Source organism: Passer montanus, unplaced genomic scaffold, assembly GCF_014805655.1.
Source record: "Passer montanus isolate IOZ18808 unplaced genomic scaffold, ASM1480565v1 scaffold43, whole genome shotgun sequence".
Classification (NCBI taxonomy): Eukaryota; Metazoa; Chordata; class Aves; order Passeriformes; family Passeridae; genus Passer; species Passer montanus.
Genome location: NW_024369151.1, coordinates 2,544,131 through 2,557,730, shown reverse-complemented (window position 1 = coordinate 2,557,730; position 13,600 = coordinate 2,544,131). Strand labels below are relative to the sequence as shown.

Sequence of the window (13,600 nt, the reverse complement as noted above, 5' to 3'; positions counted from 1 at the left end):
TTCCATCCCGCGCAGCTCCCACCTGCGCGGGCTCCGCTCTGCGCCGAGCCGCGGGCAGGGCTGGGGTGCGCTGATGAGCGCTGATGAGCGGGCGCGCTAATTGCGGGTCCCGCGGGGGCGGGCGCTGGGGCGGGGCGGGGGGGTCCGGTCCCGCCGCCGGGGCCGCTCTGTATAACCCGTCTCCCGGCAACGGCGGCCGCGTCACTTCCTGGGGAGCCGCGGGCGAGCGCACGGACAGGTGGAGCGGCGGGGCCGGCCGGCAGCGGTGCTGCCCGGGGGCTGCGCTCCCGCCCGCCCGGCTCCGCTCCCGCCCGCCTCGCTGCGCTGCTCCCCGCTCCGGCCGCTCCATTCCCCCGGTGCGGCTCTGCTGCCGCGGCGATGAGCGCGGAGCTGGACGGCGTGTCCGTGCACTCCTCCTCCTCCTCGTCGGGCTCGCTGGGCTCGGCGGCGGGGCCGGCGCCGCGGCCGCTCTCGGCGAACGTGCGGCGGCTGCACCAGGCGCTCACGGCGCTGCTGAGCGAGGCGGAGCGGGAGCGCTTCATCCTCTGCCTCAACGCCTACCACGGCCGCCGCAACGTCTGCGACCTGGTGCGCTCCCTGCGCGCCCTCCTCGACGGGCCCCGCCGCCGGCAGCTGCTGCCGCTGCTGCGCCTCGTCCTGCCGCGCTCCGACCAGCTCCTCTTCGACCAGTACACGGCCGAGGGGCCCTACCTGCCGCCGCCCGGCCGCCCCCCGCCGCCCCCCGCCCCGCCGCCGGTGGTCCCGGGCGAGCTGCGGCAGGTGACGCTGCGCCGGAGCAAAGCCCACGAGGGTCTGGGCTTCAGCATCCGCGGCGGCGCCGAGCACGGCGTGGGCATCTACGTGTCGCTGGTGGAACCGGGCTCTCTGGCCGAGCGGGAGGGGCTGCGCGTCGGCGATCAGATCCTGGGGGTCAACGGCAAGTCGCTGGACAGGGTGACCCACGCCGAGGCGGTCAAGGTAAGGCGGCTCCGCTCCGGGGGATGTTTCGTCCATCCCGCCTGGTCCCGAGCTCCGCTGTGCGCCCCGTCCCGCTCTGCCTCTCTGGTGCCTGTCCGTGTCTCCCCGCTCCTCCCTTCCCTCCCTGGGTCTTATCCCAGTCCATCCCCGTCCCTTCCCGGCTCCATCCCGGTCAGCCGGTGCGGCCGGAGCCCCCGGTGCCGCTCCCCGGGACGCGGCGCCGGGAGCCCGCAGCCCTCGGCGGAGCGGAGCCGCTCCGCGTTTGCATCGCGCCGGCGACACCGTGCGGGACCAGCCGTGCGCGGAGCCCGAGCGGAAAGTTTGCGGCGGCGATAGCGGTGCCACCCGCGGCAGGGACCCGGCTGCGGGGGTGGCTCCGGGCGCGGCAGGCTCGTCCTGCGCTTTTGTCGCGCCTCTGAAACGCAGCGGTGCCTGCTCGCGGCTCGCCTCCAGCCCGGGAAGCTCGTGGAAGCTGGAAATCTGCGCGAGCCGGGTTTTAAGGGACGTACTCCAGCCGCTCTAGAGGGTTTCTCCTTGCAAATATAGGGAAACTGAGGCACGGAGAAGCAGAACAGACCGCCCAAAAAGGCTGCCCGAGGCAGGAGCAGATCCCTGATTCCCCTCTGAATGTTCCAGGGGGAGAAGGAGAAGGGTTACACAACTGAACTGAGGGCTCCCGCTCTCCCAGCACGGCTCCACATGCCCCGGAGACCTGTTGTAGCCCATAACAGCATGGGTGCTATCGATAGAAGCTTTAATGTGGGGGGAGAACTCCATAAACTGTGGGATTTGCGCCTGAAACGCGGGGTTCTGAGGCAAATCCAGGTCTGAGTGTCCCAAACCGTTCCCAGAGCTGATCTTGTGGCTAGTGGGCTCCGCTCGGAATGTTCCCGAGGCACAAACCTATCGAGCTGGAGAATCGACTTTTAGAGCAGCAATTTGTAGGCAGCGTGTGGAGAGCTGGGATCTGGCGTGACAAGGCTGTTCTCCAGCTGTTTGTGCTTTAATTTTACTATAATAAGCTAAAGTGGTTCTGTTGGGAGCCTGTTCCATGTGGAGCCTTCCTCTGACAGCACATTAATCTTGCACAGCTTTGAACACTTCTTCCCTGCCGACCTGTGTGTTCCCTGCCCCGGCTTTAAATCAGTGCCCTGGGCAAGGGCACGACTTCCAGGCTGGAAATGACTCCCTGGTAATCCTGACAACACAGCAAAGGTTTGTAGGAATTATTTTCCTCTTGTTCCTATTGATAGGACAACAGCAGGGTAAGCTTTCAGTTGTTAGTCTGTAATTTTGTGGCTTGGAGATTGCAATCCCCACATATTTTGTTATGGCATTGGGATGGAGAGGAACCAGGTGTCAGGAATGCTCTACTCCATGACTTCATCTCCAATTCATCCCACTCTGCTGGGTAATTCACATCACTTTCTGTTTGTTCTCTAATATAATGTAATTGATGCCTTTTAGACATTATTAATTTTGAGTGAAACTAAGTGCTTCCTGCACAGAAATAATTCCTGGAGGACGTGGCTTGCCAAGAGCTATATTTTGTTAATATGATCCTGATAGGAAAAAGCAGCTTAGAAATTGTCTCCTTGTGAGCTGAACTTCTTTCAGCAACAAATTCATCACTTGCCTTCTGCAGGCACCTTCTTGAGCTCCTGGGTTCTTTCCACATCTGGGGGGGTTTATGACCCATGTCGTGGTGCTGGAAACATTTTGCTTGTGAAGAGTGGCAGAGTGATTTACAGTACAGCTCTAATAAATCCTTGGGAGATTCTAAAATGAACCAAGTGTTAATTTGCCCTCAGTTGCTCCATTTGGGGGGGAATGAAGAGATCGCCTTCAGTGATGCTCAAGGGCAGCGTTTGAAGGTTTGAGGTACAAACACCTCAGTCTGATGTTTTGGGTGTCATTGAGAGTGGCAGAGCTGCAGGGACAAGAGGTGGTGATGGGTGATGGCTTCATTTTGTGCTCTGCTTCCCTTTGAAACCTGGGTCTGCCAAGGCCCCTGGCTGTGGTGTCTGCTGTCCTGAGGCACAGCCAGCCTCGCTGTGTCCTGCCCTCCCCACTGGTGGCTCTTGGTCTGCCCTGCAGCGGGGCAGCGTTGGATGGCCAACATGAGCTCTGCTGGTCTGAGCTTGGTGCTCATAACCCCAGGACTGGGGATTTGATCCCTTTCTTGGCCGTTCACTCAAGAGTTGGACTCGATGATCCTTGTGATGCCTTCCAACTCAGAATATTCTGTATAAACCAGAGCTGGGTTGGTCCTGGAAGTCGTGCACACGCTGTAACGGAGAGAGAGAAAGCTGAGGAGAGAGACTTCGCTAACACAAGCCCCTGGCTGTGTGGCTGATCTCCCAGACACTCTCAGCTCCGGAGGAGGGGCTGTGCGAGCTCCCCCGGCAGAGCGCGTCTGACGGAGCTCGGCTCCGGTCCCTGCGATGCTCGGGCTCCTCTTCCTCGCCTGTCCTGCAGCCAGCAGCTGTCTGGCCGGGGAGCCCTGCTGTCCATCACAGGCACGGCGTGCCGTGCTCACAGGAGTTGTCAGAGCTCGTTCTTGGGGCCGTGCAGGGCTCGGGAAGGCTCCCGGGCTGAGCGTGACGAACTTCCCGAGCCGCGGATGCGCTCGGTGCCCGCGGGGTGCTCCAGGTGCCGGCTGTGGCTGTGGCAGCTGCTCAGGCAGAGCAGGAATAAACGCCATGGCTGCATTTGTTTGTCAGCCTTGGATGAGCAGCCACTGCCTTCCTTTTTCAAGCCGTGGTGGCTGTGTTGCCTTTCCGTGCGTGTCTGGCCGTGCAGGAGCAGCCCAGCTGCTTTTATCCCTTCTCTCCAGGGTGCTGGCAGTGGGCTAGAGCAATTTCTGCTCACTCCTGGAATTTTCAGGCATCGCTCAGTGATGTCCCCGAAGTGAACCGCAGCAGCAGATGAGAGCTGCCACAACACTGGGCTAAGTGACCCGTGTGGTGTCCCAGCCCAAAACTCACTGCTGGCCTGTCACCACTGCACTGGTGTTTGCAGATGTTTCCAGTGTAAATTAGATAAAAGTGCCATTCTGACTTCAACCACAAGATTACCTCAGCTCTCCAAATCAATTCCCTTAATGACCAGCTCCTTAACCTTTACGTGAGCACGGGAGTTTTATGCCTTGTCTGCTCTGAGCTCGGCTGTGCCATCCAAATCCAAATTAAATGACTCCATTACAATTACAGCTCCATCATTGCGGCATTCATGAGTGCACTTTAGCAAAAGATCACCAGCATTTGAATTATGGGGTAAGAGGAGAAGTTTGTGTTGTCTGCCATATTTTTAGAGCTCGCTTGGCTTTTATCAGCCTTGCTGTTTAGGATGTTATATTATGCCTATACACTATATATATATATGTATTTTACTATTTATGGTGTATATGCCGCTATATTTGAGCGTATACTGCTATATTTTACCAGTTGTGCTGAAAGGTTGTATTGATAAGCTGTCATCTTGTATCCAGAGGATTAAATTCAAGGTGTTTGTGGCTTTAGACCATCAAAATTACCAGGGAGGTGTTTCCCCAGTGCTCTGGGGTTGGCATTAAATTCCCACTCCTTTCTCCCCCACCCTTTACCTTTCCTGCTTTGCTGTAGGTTTTTATATCCTTTGAATGAAAATACATTTAGGGAGGGAGGGGACAAGAGAAAGTGAAAAGTGGAAAAATCCCTGATTTAGGATTTAGCTTAATGAGCTACACCAGCCCCAAAGAGCTGCACTGGTCCCACCACTGGCCCAGCTGCTCCTGCTGACAGCTGGGCAGATCTGGATCAGCTTGAGCAAAATCCCCAAAACTCCACGAATTTGGATGTGCTGTGCTTGGGGAGTCTGGTTCTGTGGTGTTGGTGTAAATCTGTGATGGCTTTGCCAAAGTCACTGGGCAAAGTCATTGAGTTTATTCTGCAGGAACTGGAGTAGTTTAAGTGCCTGGGCTTGGGTTTTTCATCTGTGCAGAGGCTGGAGGGGCTGGGGAAATCTTGGGATGAGGCTGACCAGGCAGAGGGGTCCAGGATGTGGCACTGCCAGCCCGTCCTGTGTCCCTGTGACAGCCCTGCCTGGGAAGGGAGGGAGGGGGATCACGTCCAGGGGGTCTCCTCCTCTCCCTGACCTGTGAGGGAAGGGGATTGCATCAGGGGTACCACATCACACCCCAGCCTGGGATAGAGGGGGATCTCATCCCCAGCCATCCCATCTCTGCTCCAGCAGAGCTTTTCACTCCCCCCCATCCCTTCCATCTCCTGCTCTGATGGAAGTCTCAAGTGGGCATTTAAAAATAATTGAAAGGAGATTAAAATTTAAAATTCCTTTTATGTCCCATTACTGTGGGTTTTCCTGCTGGCAAACAAGGTGATCTCTTCAGAGATTGTAATATTTCATAAGAAAGGACCCCAGGTGTGGGATTGCCAAAAGACCTCTGAGAAATGACAGCAGAGATGTGCAGCCCTGAGCCTCAAACATATTGAGAGCCATTTTTCTTTGCAGCCGGCTTCCAATAAAGCAAATTTCATGTTGCTTTTTCTTGTGATGCCTGATAAATTGATCACCATGACCTGACACTGCTGATTTAATCACCACAGCACTGGGGCACTGCTCAGGGCAGTGAGTGCAGCTCGGTTTGGTTGGGTTTTGATCCTTCCAAGTGCTTGGAGCTGCGGCTGATCAGCCAGAGCAGGGCTGGGATGGCTGAGGGGTGCAGGCAATGCATTGATCCCTGATTCTGTGAGGATTTCAGCCCTGTTCCTTTAACTGCTGCGTGCTTATCGCAGGCTCTGTGTTTTTAGAAGGCACCAAAGAAAGAGGCTTGAAACTTCTCCCCTTCCCCAGGGAGCTGGGGGAGCTGGAGCATGGAAAAGGAGGATGTGACTAGCATCCACCCCAATAGTTAGAGTGGAAATCGCTTCCTGCATCTCTGCATCTGCTTAGAAACAAAAACCCCAAAACTGCACTCACAAAAAAAGCACTCACAGCTTAAAAGGCAGGTGCTGTGTGATGCCACGGGCTCCTGCTGTGCCCTTCTGTCCTGGAGACAGTTTCCATGTCAGCTCCTGTAGTCAGGTGGACTCGGAGGGAGAGAGTGGAAAGTGTAAAGGCAGTAGGATGTTGGTCTGGGAAAAAGGAGGAGGGAAAATGGTCACTCTGGAGCTTGGAGGCATCTGCATTTAAAATGACTTTTAAAGCTCCTTGAGGGGGAGGGCTGATGGCAGTGGCAGAGCACAGATGTGGAGGGGCTGCTCCTGGTTCCAGGGCACATCTGGAGCTGTGGTGGAGCAGGTTTGAGCACTGGAGCTGCCCACGGTCACTGGGAGCTCCAAAGGAATTCCTGGTGTGACTTGGGTCAGGGTGAAGCTGCACACCCAGCCAGGGGCTGTGGGAACGTGGCCTTGGCTGCTCCACCTGGCTCAGGAGTCACTTGTATTTGCTGCTCTGCCACTGGCTTCCCTCAGTGGGCAAGTTCCTCAGTCATCTGTTTCCCTTCATTTCACCAGCAAATCACAATCAGCCCTAATGAAATCAAACGACTTTATACTGATGGAAAAGATTGGAATGAGGGCCTTAATCTCTCCTCTCCTCATAATGCAGGGATGATAGGACTTGGCACCAGGACTGGCTTGTTCATCAGGGTTAGCATTGTCAGGGCATCCTGGAGTTCCTGCAGCATCAGTGTTATTTAGTGGGCTCCTTGTAAATAAACAGTTCTGCCTTAGCAGAGAAATTGATAAGATAACCTGGAGGATAAAAGCTTATTTCCTTCTAGTGGCCGTTGGAAGAAAGCAAAAGCGTCAGAACTGGTGAATTAAAATATCCTTTACCCAGCTCCCCTGTCCTCAAGGATGAAAATGGATTTTCTTGACACTTTCCTCAATGCCACGGAGAATTATTCAGCTCCAAATGCCCTCAGCTGAAGTGACAAAGCACCTGCTGATGTGATTTACCTCAGGTTCTTTGGACTGGATGCCCTGAGCTCTCCCTGTCAGGAGCAGCAGGTGCTTGGGGAGTGCAGGTGAAGCAGAGCCCTGGAGGAGCCCTGGTCCTGCCAGCTGCCCCTTGCTGGGCTCAGGGATTGCCTCGGAGCCCCCCGGGCTGGACAGGCTGGAGGGGGCTCTGCTCTGTGCAGGCTCTGCCTGGATGTCCTCAGTGCTTCATCCAGCGTCTTCCTCACTTCCAACATTGATTCGTCCAAAGTTTCCCACCCAGGAATTAACCCTGTTTAGACAGTATGGCCTTGTCTGATGGCATTGTCACATTTAGACAACATGGTGCTTCACATCACTCCTTTCAGCATTGCTTGGAGTGGAGCAGAGAGAGAAGACCCGAGGAAGCAGGAGGCAGTGCTTTAATCAGCATTTCCTTTATGCCTCCCCCCTGCCCTGAAAGCACCCACACAGCTTTGGGTTTGCTTTGTTTCCACAATTATGTGGAATTTTCTGCTGTTTTTAGAACCGTCCCGGGCTTGGCTGAGGGCTGCACTGGGCAGGGAGCACGGAGGGGTGGGAGGATGCAGAGTGGGGATGGGGAGCTGGAGCCCTCGGAGGGCTTGGGGGAAGGTGCTGGAGCTAAGATTTCACTTGACCTTTCCCGGTGAAAGGGACGTGGGCTTCCCGATGCCTTGGGGCTAAATGTGTGCAATCACCATAATTACACATCGATTTGCATTGATTTGCATAAGTGCCTCTACTTGAAAGCCCAACTGCTGTCCTTTGCCCTGGGAGAGGGGGAGAGGTTGGACCGAGCCTCCTGCAACTCCTGTTTGTCCTCCTGCAGGGAGGCTGTGTCACCTCTGTGTCACCCCTGCATCCCTGGTGTCATCCCTGTGTCACCCCTGCATCCCTGGTGTCATCCCTGTGTCACCCCTGTGTCCCTGGGCCCTGGTACCCACTGCTGTCCCTCCATCTGTGCTTCCCTCAGCCTCCTCCCGTGTCCTGCTCTCCCCTCCTGCCTCTGGGTCACCTTCTCCTCGTTCCTCTTCTCTCTGTTCCTCCCAGTCAGAGCATTCCAGGCTCCTGGTTCCTCTGCTCACATCCAGCTCCCTGTGCTTCGTTAGGGGTTAGGATAGATTTAAAATCATGGAATCCCAGCCTGGTTTGGCTTGGAGGGACCTTACAGCTCGTCCAGTTCCATGGGCAGTGACACCTTCCACTGTCCCAGCTGCTCCCAGCCCTGTCCAGCCTGGCCTTGGGCACTGCCAGGGATCCAGGGGCAGCCACAGCTGCTCTGGACAGCTTGTTCCAAAATCTCTCTCAGCACTCCGGGGCAGGGCACACTCTCTCCTTGCTTTACCTGGCAAATTTGCCCTTAACCAGGTGTGCAGTGGGAGCTGCGATAGCCTGCTATCCATCCTGCCTGCAGCTGATCGTTTTGGGGTCAGGAATCCCGTGCCTGCTGTCCTGTCTCGGCACAGGAGCCTTTCAGCTGATGTGGCTCAGTCCCTCTCCTGTAAAATCTCCTGCTCCCCTCCGCAGCAGCCACAGGGAGCTGCTTCATTCCCCCTGGCAGCAGGATTGTTCTGCTCAGTCCACCCGATCCCACAAGCTTAAACCCCCTGAGACCAGCAGGAACACCCTGGAATGGAGCGGGAAACAGCGGCTGGACAAACTTCTGCCATCGCCCCTGCACGGTGCCGGAACGCGCTGTAAAAGCTCCCCCTGCCTCCCTCCTGTGGAACTGATGCCTTGTGCAGGCTGCCCTAGAACAGAGATGGACAGAGCTACAGAATAAAGCAGGGATTTATTCAAAGGATCTCCTCAATGGGTCCACCTTGGGCAGCACAAGAGCCCAGCCAGGGCTGCACCCAAGATGAACCAAAATGGTCCCAAAATGCACGAGCGCTCACGGGGTCTCTCCCTGGGATCAGCTCTGCTCCATGTGCACATTGCAGTTCATTGTCCAGTTCCAGCTTTAGCCCATGCAGTCCCATCCTGCTTGTTTTTCTCTCTTCAGCCCACGGTGTTTGTGCTCTTGGGCCTGAGATTTGGATCATTTGTCCTTGGTCCCCAGCTGGAGCAGGAATTGTTTTGTCTCCCTGCTCTGTGCAGAGAGCTCCCCATGCCCTGATGTGAAGCTCAGACCCACACACTAAATCAGCACAGAATGTGAAAAATAAAATGTTAAAACCTGAGACACCAGTATCTTAGCATTCTTTCCCTTTGCAGCTTTATTTCTAAACCTGTGCCTTACTTTTTGGGGTCATGCTGGCAAATTCCTGGTGCTCTGCTGGCTGATAACCTCAGCACTGACCTTTGGAACTCACCAGCACAGGGATGCCCATTAATCCGTATCCATTATCCCATACCCATTATTCCATTATCCAATACCCATTATCCCATACCCATTATCCCATGCCCATTATCCCATGCCCACTACCCCATACCCATCATCCCAGAGCCAAACCAGCTCCAGGCTGTTCCTGCCGGGCGGAAAGCAGCTGGAGGAGGAGGAGGATGGCTCACAATTAATGCTCCCAGTATCCAACTGGGACCTTCGCCCTCCGAGCTCCCCGGCTGCTCCTTTAGGGGAAGGTGAGGTGAGGGGCTGTCCCTGCCCCAGGCAGGTTCGGGCAGGCTGCCAGCAGCATCCTGGTGATTCACTGCCCTTCCTTTGTGGCAGCTGTGCTCCTTCTGGGGGGATTTTTGGAGGTGTTTTTACACAGCCTCTCAGGGCCCTTGGGAAGTGGGGAATAAGAGAGGGGAAAGGGTGAAGATGGGAGAGGAAAGCCCTCAGTGGTGTGAGACCTGCAGGGTTTCAGAAGGGTGGCAGCTGCCTCTCTGGATCCCAGGAAAGAACAGGGAGCTGTTTGGGTTTTATGGGGGTTTTGGAGGCAGTTGTGGCACATGAGATGTGTGTTTCCTATTTTGATCAGTTTAAACGATCTCCTTCCCTCTCAGAGGGCTTGATAATTAAATAGAGTGTTGTTAGGGGACCAGTGGCCTCATGGAATCAATCTGCCCTTTTCTCTGGCACTTGCTGCTTCTGCTGACGTTTCTGGGCAGTTGGTGACTGTTTCTCTGCTAAAGGTTTTGGCACTAATTCCCAGATTCACATCAATGACTTCTGTAAGCTGGGCTGCTGGCAGGTGAGCTTGCACACTGTGCTGCCAGCCCTAAACCTCCCACGCCATGGTCCTCACACCCATCAGAGATGGGGCAAAGCCAAATCTTATCTGAGGCTGCAAATCCCTGCAAAGGCTTGAGAAAGGAGATGGAGATGCAGCCTGCACTGCCTGATTCTGCCCAGGGCATTAAGGAGGTGGATTGGTTATTTAGGGGTGGCTGGTGAGGTTCAGTGTGCCCTTCATGTCCCAAAAAAACTCACAGGATGAGTTCTGCTGTGGCTTTGGGGATATCTCTGCAGTCAGTGCACACAGGACAATTTGTGTGTCTGGGAGGGAAAAGTTTTCCTTTGTAGAATTCCCACCCAGAGCCTGCTCTTGTGATGTCCCCCTGTGCTGGGGCCACCTCAAATCTTCTGTCCAGTTCTGGGCCTGTCAATTTGGGAAGGACCTTGAGGGGCTGGAGCATGTCCAGGGCAGGGAACAGAGCTGGGAAGGGGCTGGAGCCCCAGGAGAGGCTGAGGGAGCTGGGAAGGGGCTCAGCCTGGAGAAAAGGAGGCTATGGGGGGACCTTGTGGCTCTGCACAGCTTCTGACAGGAGGGGACAGCCAGGGGGGGGGTCAGGCTGTGCTGCTAGGGAACAGGGACAGGAGCAGAGGGAACGGCTCAGGCTGGGCCAGGGAGGCTCAGGGTGGGCACCAGGAGGAATTTCCCCATGGAAAGGGTGCTCAGGCACTGGAACTGCCCAGGGAGCTTTGGAGTGCCCATCCCTGGGAGGGCTGGTGCCAGCCTGGTGGCACTGTGGCACCTCGCTGGGAATGGGGACACTGAAGTGCTCAAAGCAGCAGCAGGGCACAGGGACCAGCAGGATAAAGGCTTCCAGGGGAGGAGGACACAGCAGGGAAACCTTCTTTGGGCTCCTGTCCCAGTTCTCAGTCTCTGCACTGGAAGAAGTTCTTCCTCATGTCCAGGTGGAACTTCCTGGGATCAGTTCCTGCCCATTCCTCCTGTCCCATTGCTGGGCCCCTGGAGCAGAACCTGGGCCCTGCTCTGAGCCCTCCCTGAAACCTTGGGGAAAAAAACCTCAAAATAAAGGGGAAGTGCAGCATTTCTCCCTGAGCAGGGAGATGGGTAGAAGCTCTGCTCTGCTGGAGCTCAGCACAGCAGCTGCTGCTGGATTCTGTCCTGGGTTGGATGCAGGTGGAAGCTTCTCCCCTTGGCTCACCTGGTGCCTCGTCACTCTGCAGCTCCTGGTGCCAAGTGCTTTGTTAAAGCCAGGTTCAGAGCGTGGCTGCACACAGGATTTGTAGATGTGTGCCAGATCCTGTGCCCAGGCTGCTGTCCTTCAGTGGGGATCACCTGCTGTGCTGTTATCCCAGGGAAACTGAGGCAAAGCTGCTTCCCTCTCATCTCCTCTCCCAGCCGTGGCAGCTGCAGTTTAAAGAGCTGCTGCTGGTGGACACAGAGCTTCCTGGAGCTCAGATGTTTGAGCAGAACTGACTTTAGTGGTCACCAGGCTGAGGAAGGGGTTTGCACCCTCACAGGGAAGAGTTTCTTCCCAATCTCCAATCTAATCCTGCCATCCCTCAGCGTGAAGCCATTCCCCCTTGTCCTATTACTACAAAATCCCTCTAAAAGTCCCTTAAAAAAACTTTTATGGGTGTCACTGTCCCCTCCCAGCTGTGATCACCCAAAGGTCTCCAAAAGGTGCAGGTCAGGAGGTGACCTGGTCCAGAAGGTGTGTCCTGAGGGGCTGCTAAGTGAGGGAGGGTCTCTGATAGGCTCCTCTTGTAGCTCTGGGCATCAGCAGGGAGGGTTTTTGGGAAGGAAACCGTGCTGGACAGGAGCTGCTTCTCTCTGAGTACAGGAGGGAGCTCAGTAAATGTACAAAGGACTCTGCAGAGTGTCCCCAGCCTGCTGCAGCGCTGTCTCTGGGAGACACTGTCACCAGCAGTGTCCTGCTGGCTCTCCCAGCCTCTGTTCACTCCCGTGCTCCCTCTTGGATGGAGTCCTGGCTCTGTGCACTGCTCCCCTCCCCTCAGGCTCTCTGCTGTCACCTTCATGCATAAAACATCTCCCTGAGCCCAGATCCTCGCTCCTGGTGGCCCTGTCAGGGGACCTGCAGGGGGACATAAAAATCCCCGTGTAAATCTCTGGCCTCTCATCCCTGCTAATTTCCCAGTGCCTCCAGAGAGCAGCTCTGCTGCTGTGCCTGCCCTGCCAGGGCATGACATTTGGCTCAGGCTAAATGGCTCTGCCAGGCTTCATCAGCCACCCCTGCCCTGTCCCTGGGGCAGCTGGGACACTCCAGGGTGCCCAGCGTGGAACTAGCCTGTGCCCAGTCCCTGCTCCTGTGCCCAATTCCTCCTCCCGTGCCCAGTCTCTCGTGTGTGGTACAAGCCCTGAGGTTTCCTCTGCTCCTTCTCCTCCCTGCCAGGATGGATTCTCTGGGGAAGGGGATCCCTGTGCCATGTCCAGTCTTTCCCTAAATCCCCTTCCCAGCTCTGTTCCGTGCCCTGGACATGCTCCAGTTCTTCCTTTGTGGGGCCCAGAACTGGACACAGGCACAGGGGTACAGTTCTGATGTTCTGCGGTCTCCAAAGAGGTTTTATAGAGATGGCTCCAGTTTGGATGAACAAAGAACATTTCAGGGGGTCCTGTACCCCACCTGACAGGGATCCCTTACCCTGGTAGCTGTGAGGTTGGTGAGAATGGTCCCTGCCAGCCCCAGCTCATTGATTTCTGTGGAGTTCAGCCCCTCCTGAGCCTGGCTGTAGGGCAGCTTTGGCTCAGGAAGCTGCTCTGTGCCCTGAAGCCTGGCACAGCCACGGTGCCCATGGGAGAGGGGCCCCCTGGAATGGGCAGAGGGCTCAGGACCTGCTCCATCATCCCAGGGAGACCTGGGCAGGATGGAGCGTGGGGAGCAGCCCAGCTGGGCTCCGAGTGCCCGGGCAGGGAGGAGATCCCAGCAGGGATGTGTTTGAGGGAAGCTGCAGGAGCAGGGGCTGGAAGGGGAGCAGCCCAGGGGGGTGAATGCTCTGTGGGTGTCCCCACTGGTTTTGCAGTCCTTGTGGCAGCCCTCGGGCACACGGTGACCTTGGGAGCAGGTGACAGTTCGCAGCCAGGCTGCTGTGTGTGGTGGAGATGCTGAGCTGGGCTTTGAGCTGGATTCTCTGTGCTCTGGCAGGGAGGAGCAGCAGTGCTGCCAGGCCAGGACTGGGATGCAGCCATCCCACTATTCCTGACAATTGACCCTTTCCTGAGGAGCTGCTGCTGCTTTTAGTCCTTCCCAGGCACAAGCTTTGCTCAGCAGCTTCTCTGCTCCCTGGGGACAGCAGACCTTGCAGGGCAGCTCATCAAAATGATGTATACATGGGAAAAAACCCCAAACACCTCCTTTCTGAGAGCAGATCTGCAGTGCTGGTGTCCCTGAGGCCTCTGGAGGGATCAGCACTTACAGCTGTCCCCAGGGAGAACTCCTCCATGTTAATTGAAGTTCCTGTGTCAGCTTCTCTCAGTGGAAGCTGGAGGGGCAGAGCAGCGATTGCA

The 13,600-nt window shown here is 56.2% G+C and overlaps 1 protein-coding gene across 4 annotated transcripts in view; it reads left to right on the top strand.

Annotated features, from left to right (window-relative positions):
• Positions 1-235: 235 nt before the first annotated feature.
• WHRN (whirlin) overlaps positions 236-13,600 on the top strand; it is a 52,615-nt gene continuing 39,250 nt past the window's right edge. For 3 of the 4 annotated variants that reach the window (XM_039720336.1, XM_039720335.1, XM_039720333.1), the window contains exon 1: positions 236-978. In XM_039720336.1, coding sequence (XP_039576270.1) covers positions 379-978 — 600 coding nt within the window. In that variant the 5' untranslated portion in view covers positions 236-378. The remainder of the gene's footprint in view (positions 979-13,600) is intronic. The other variant, XM_039720334.1, reaches the window with a different exon arrangement.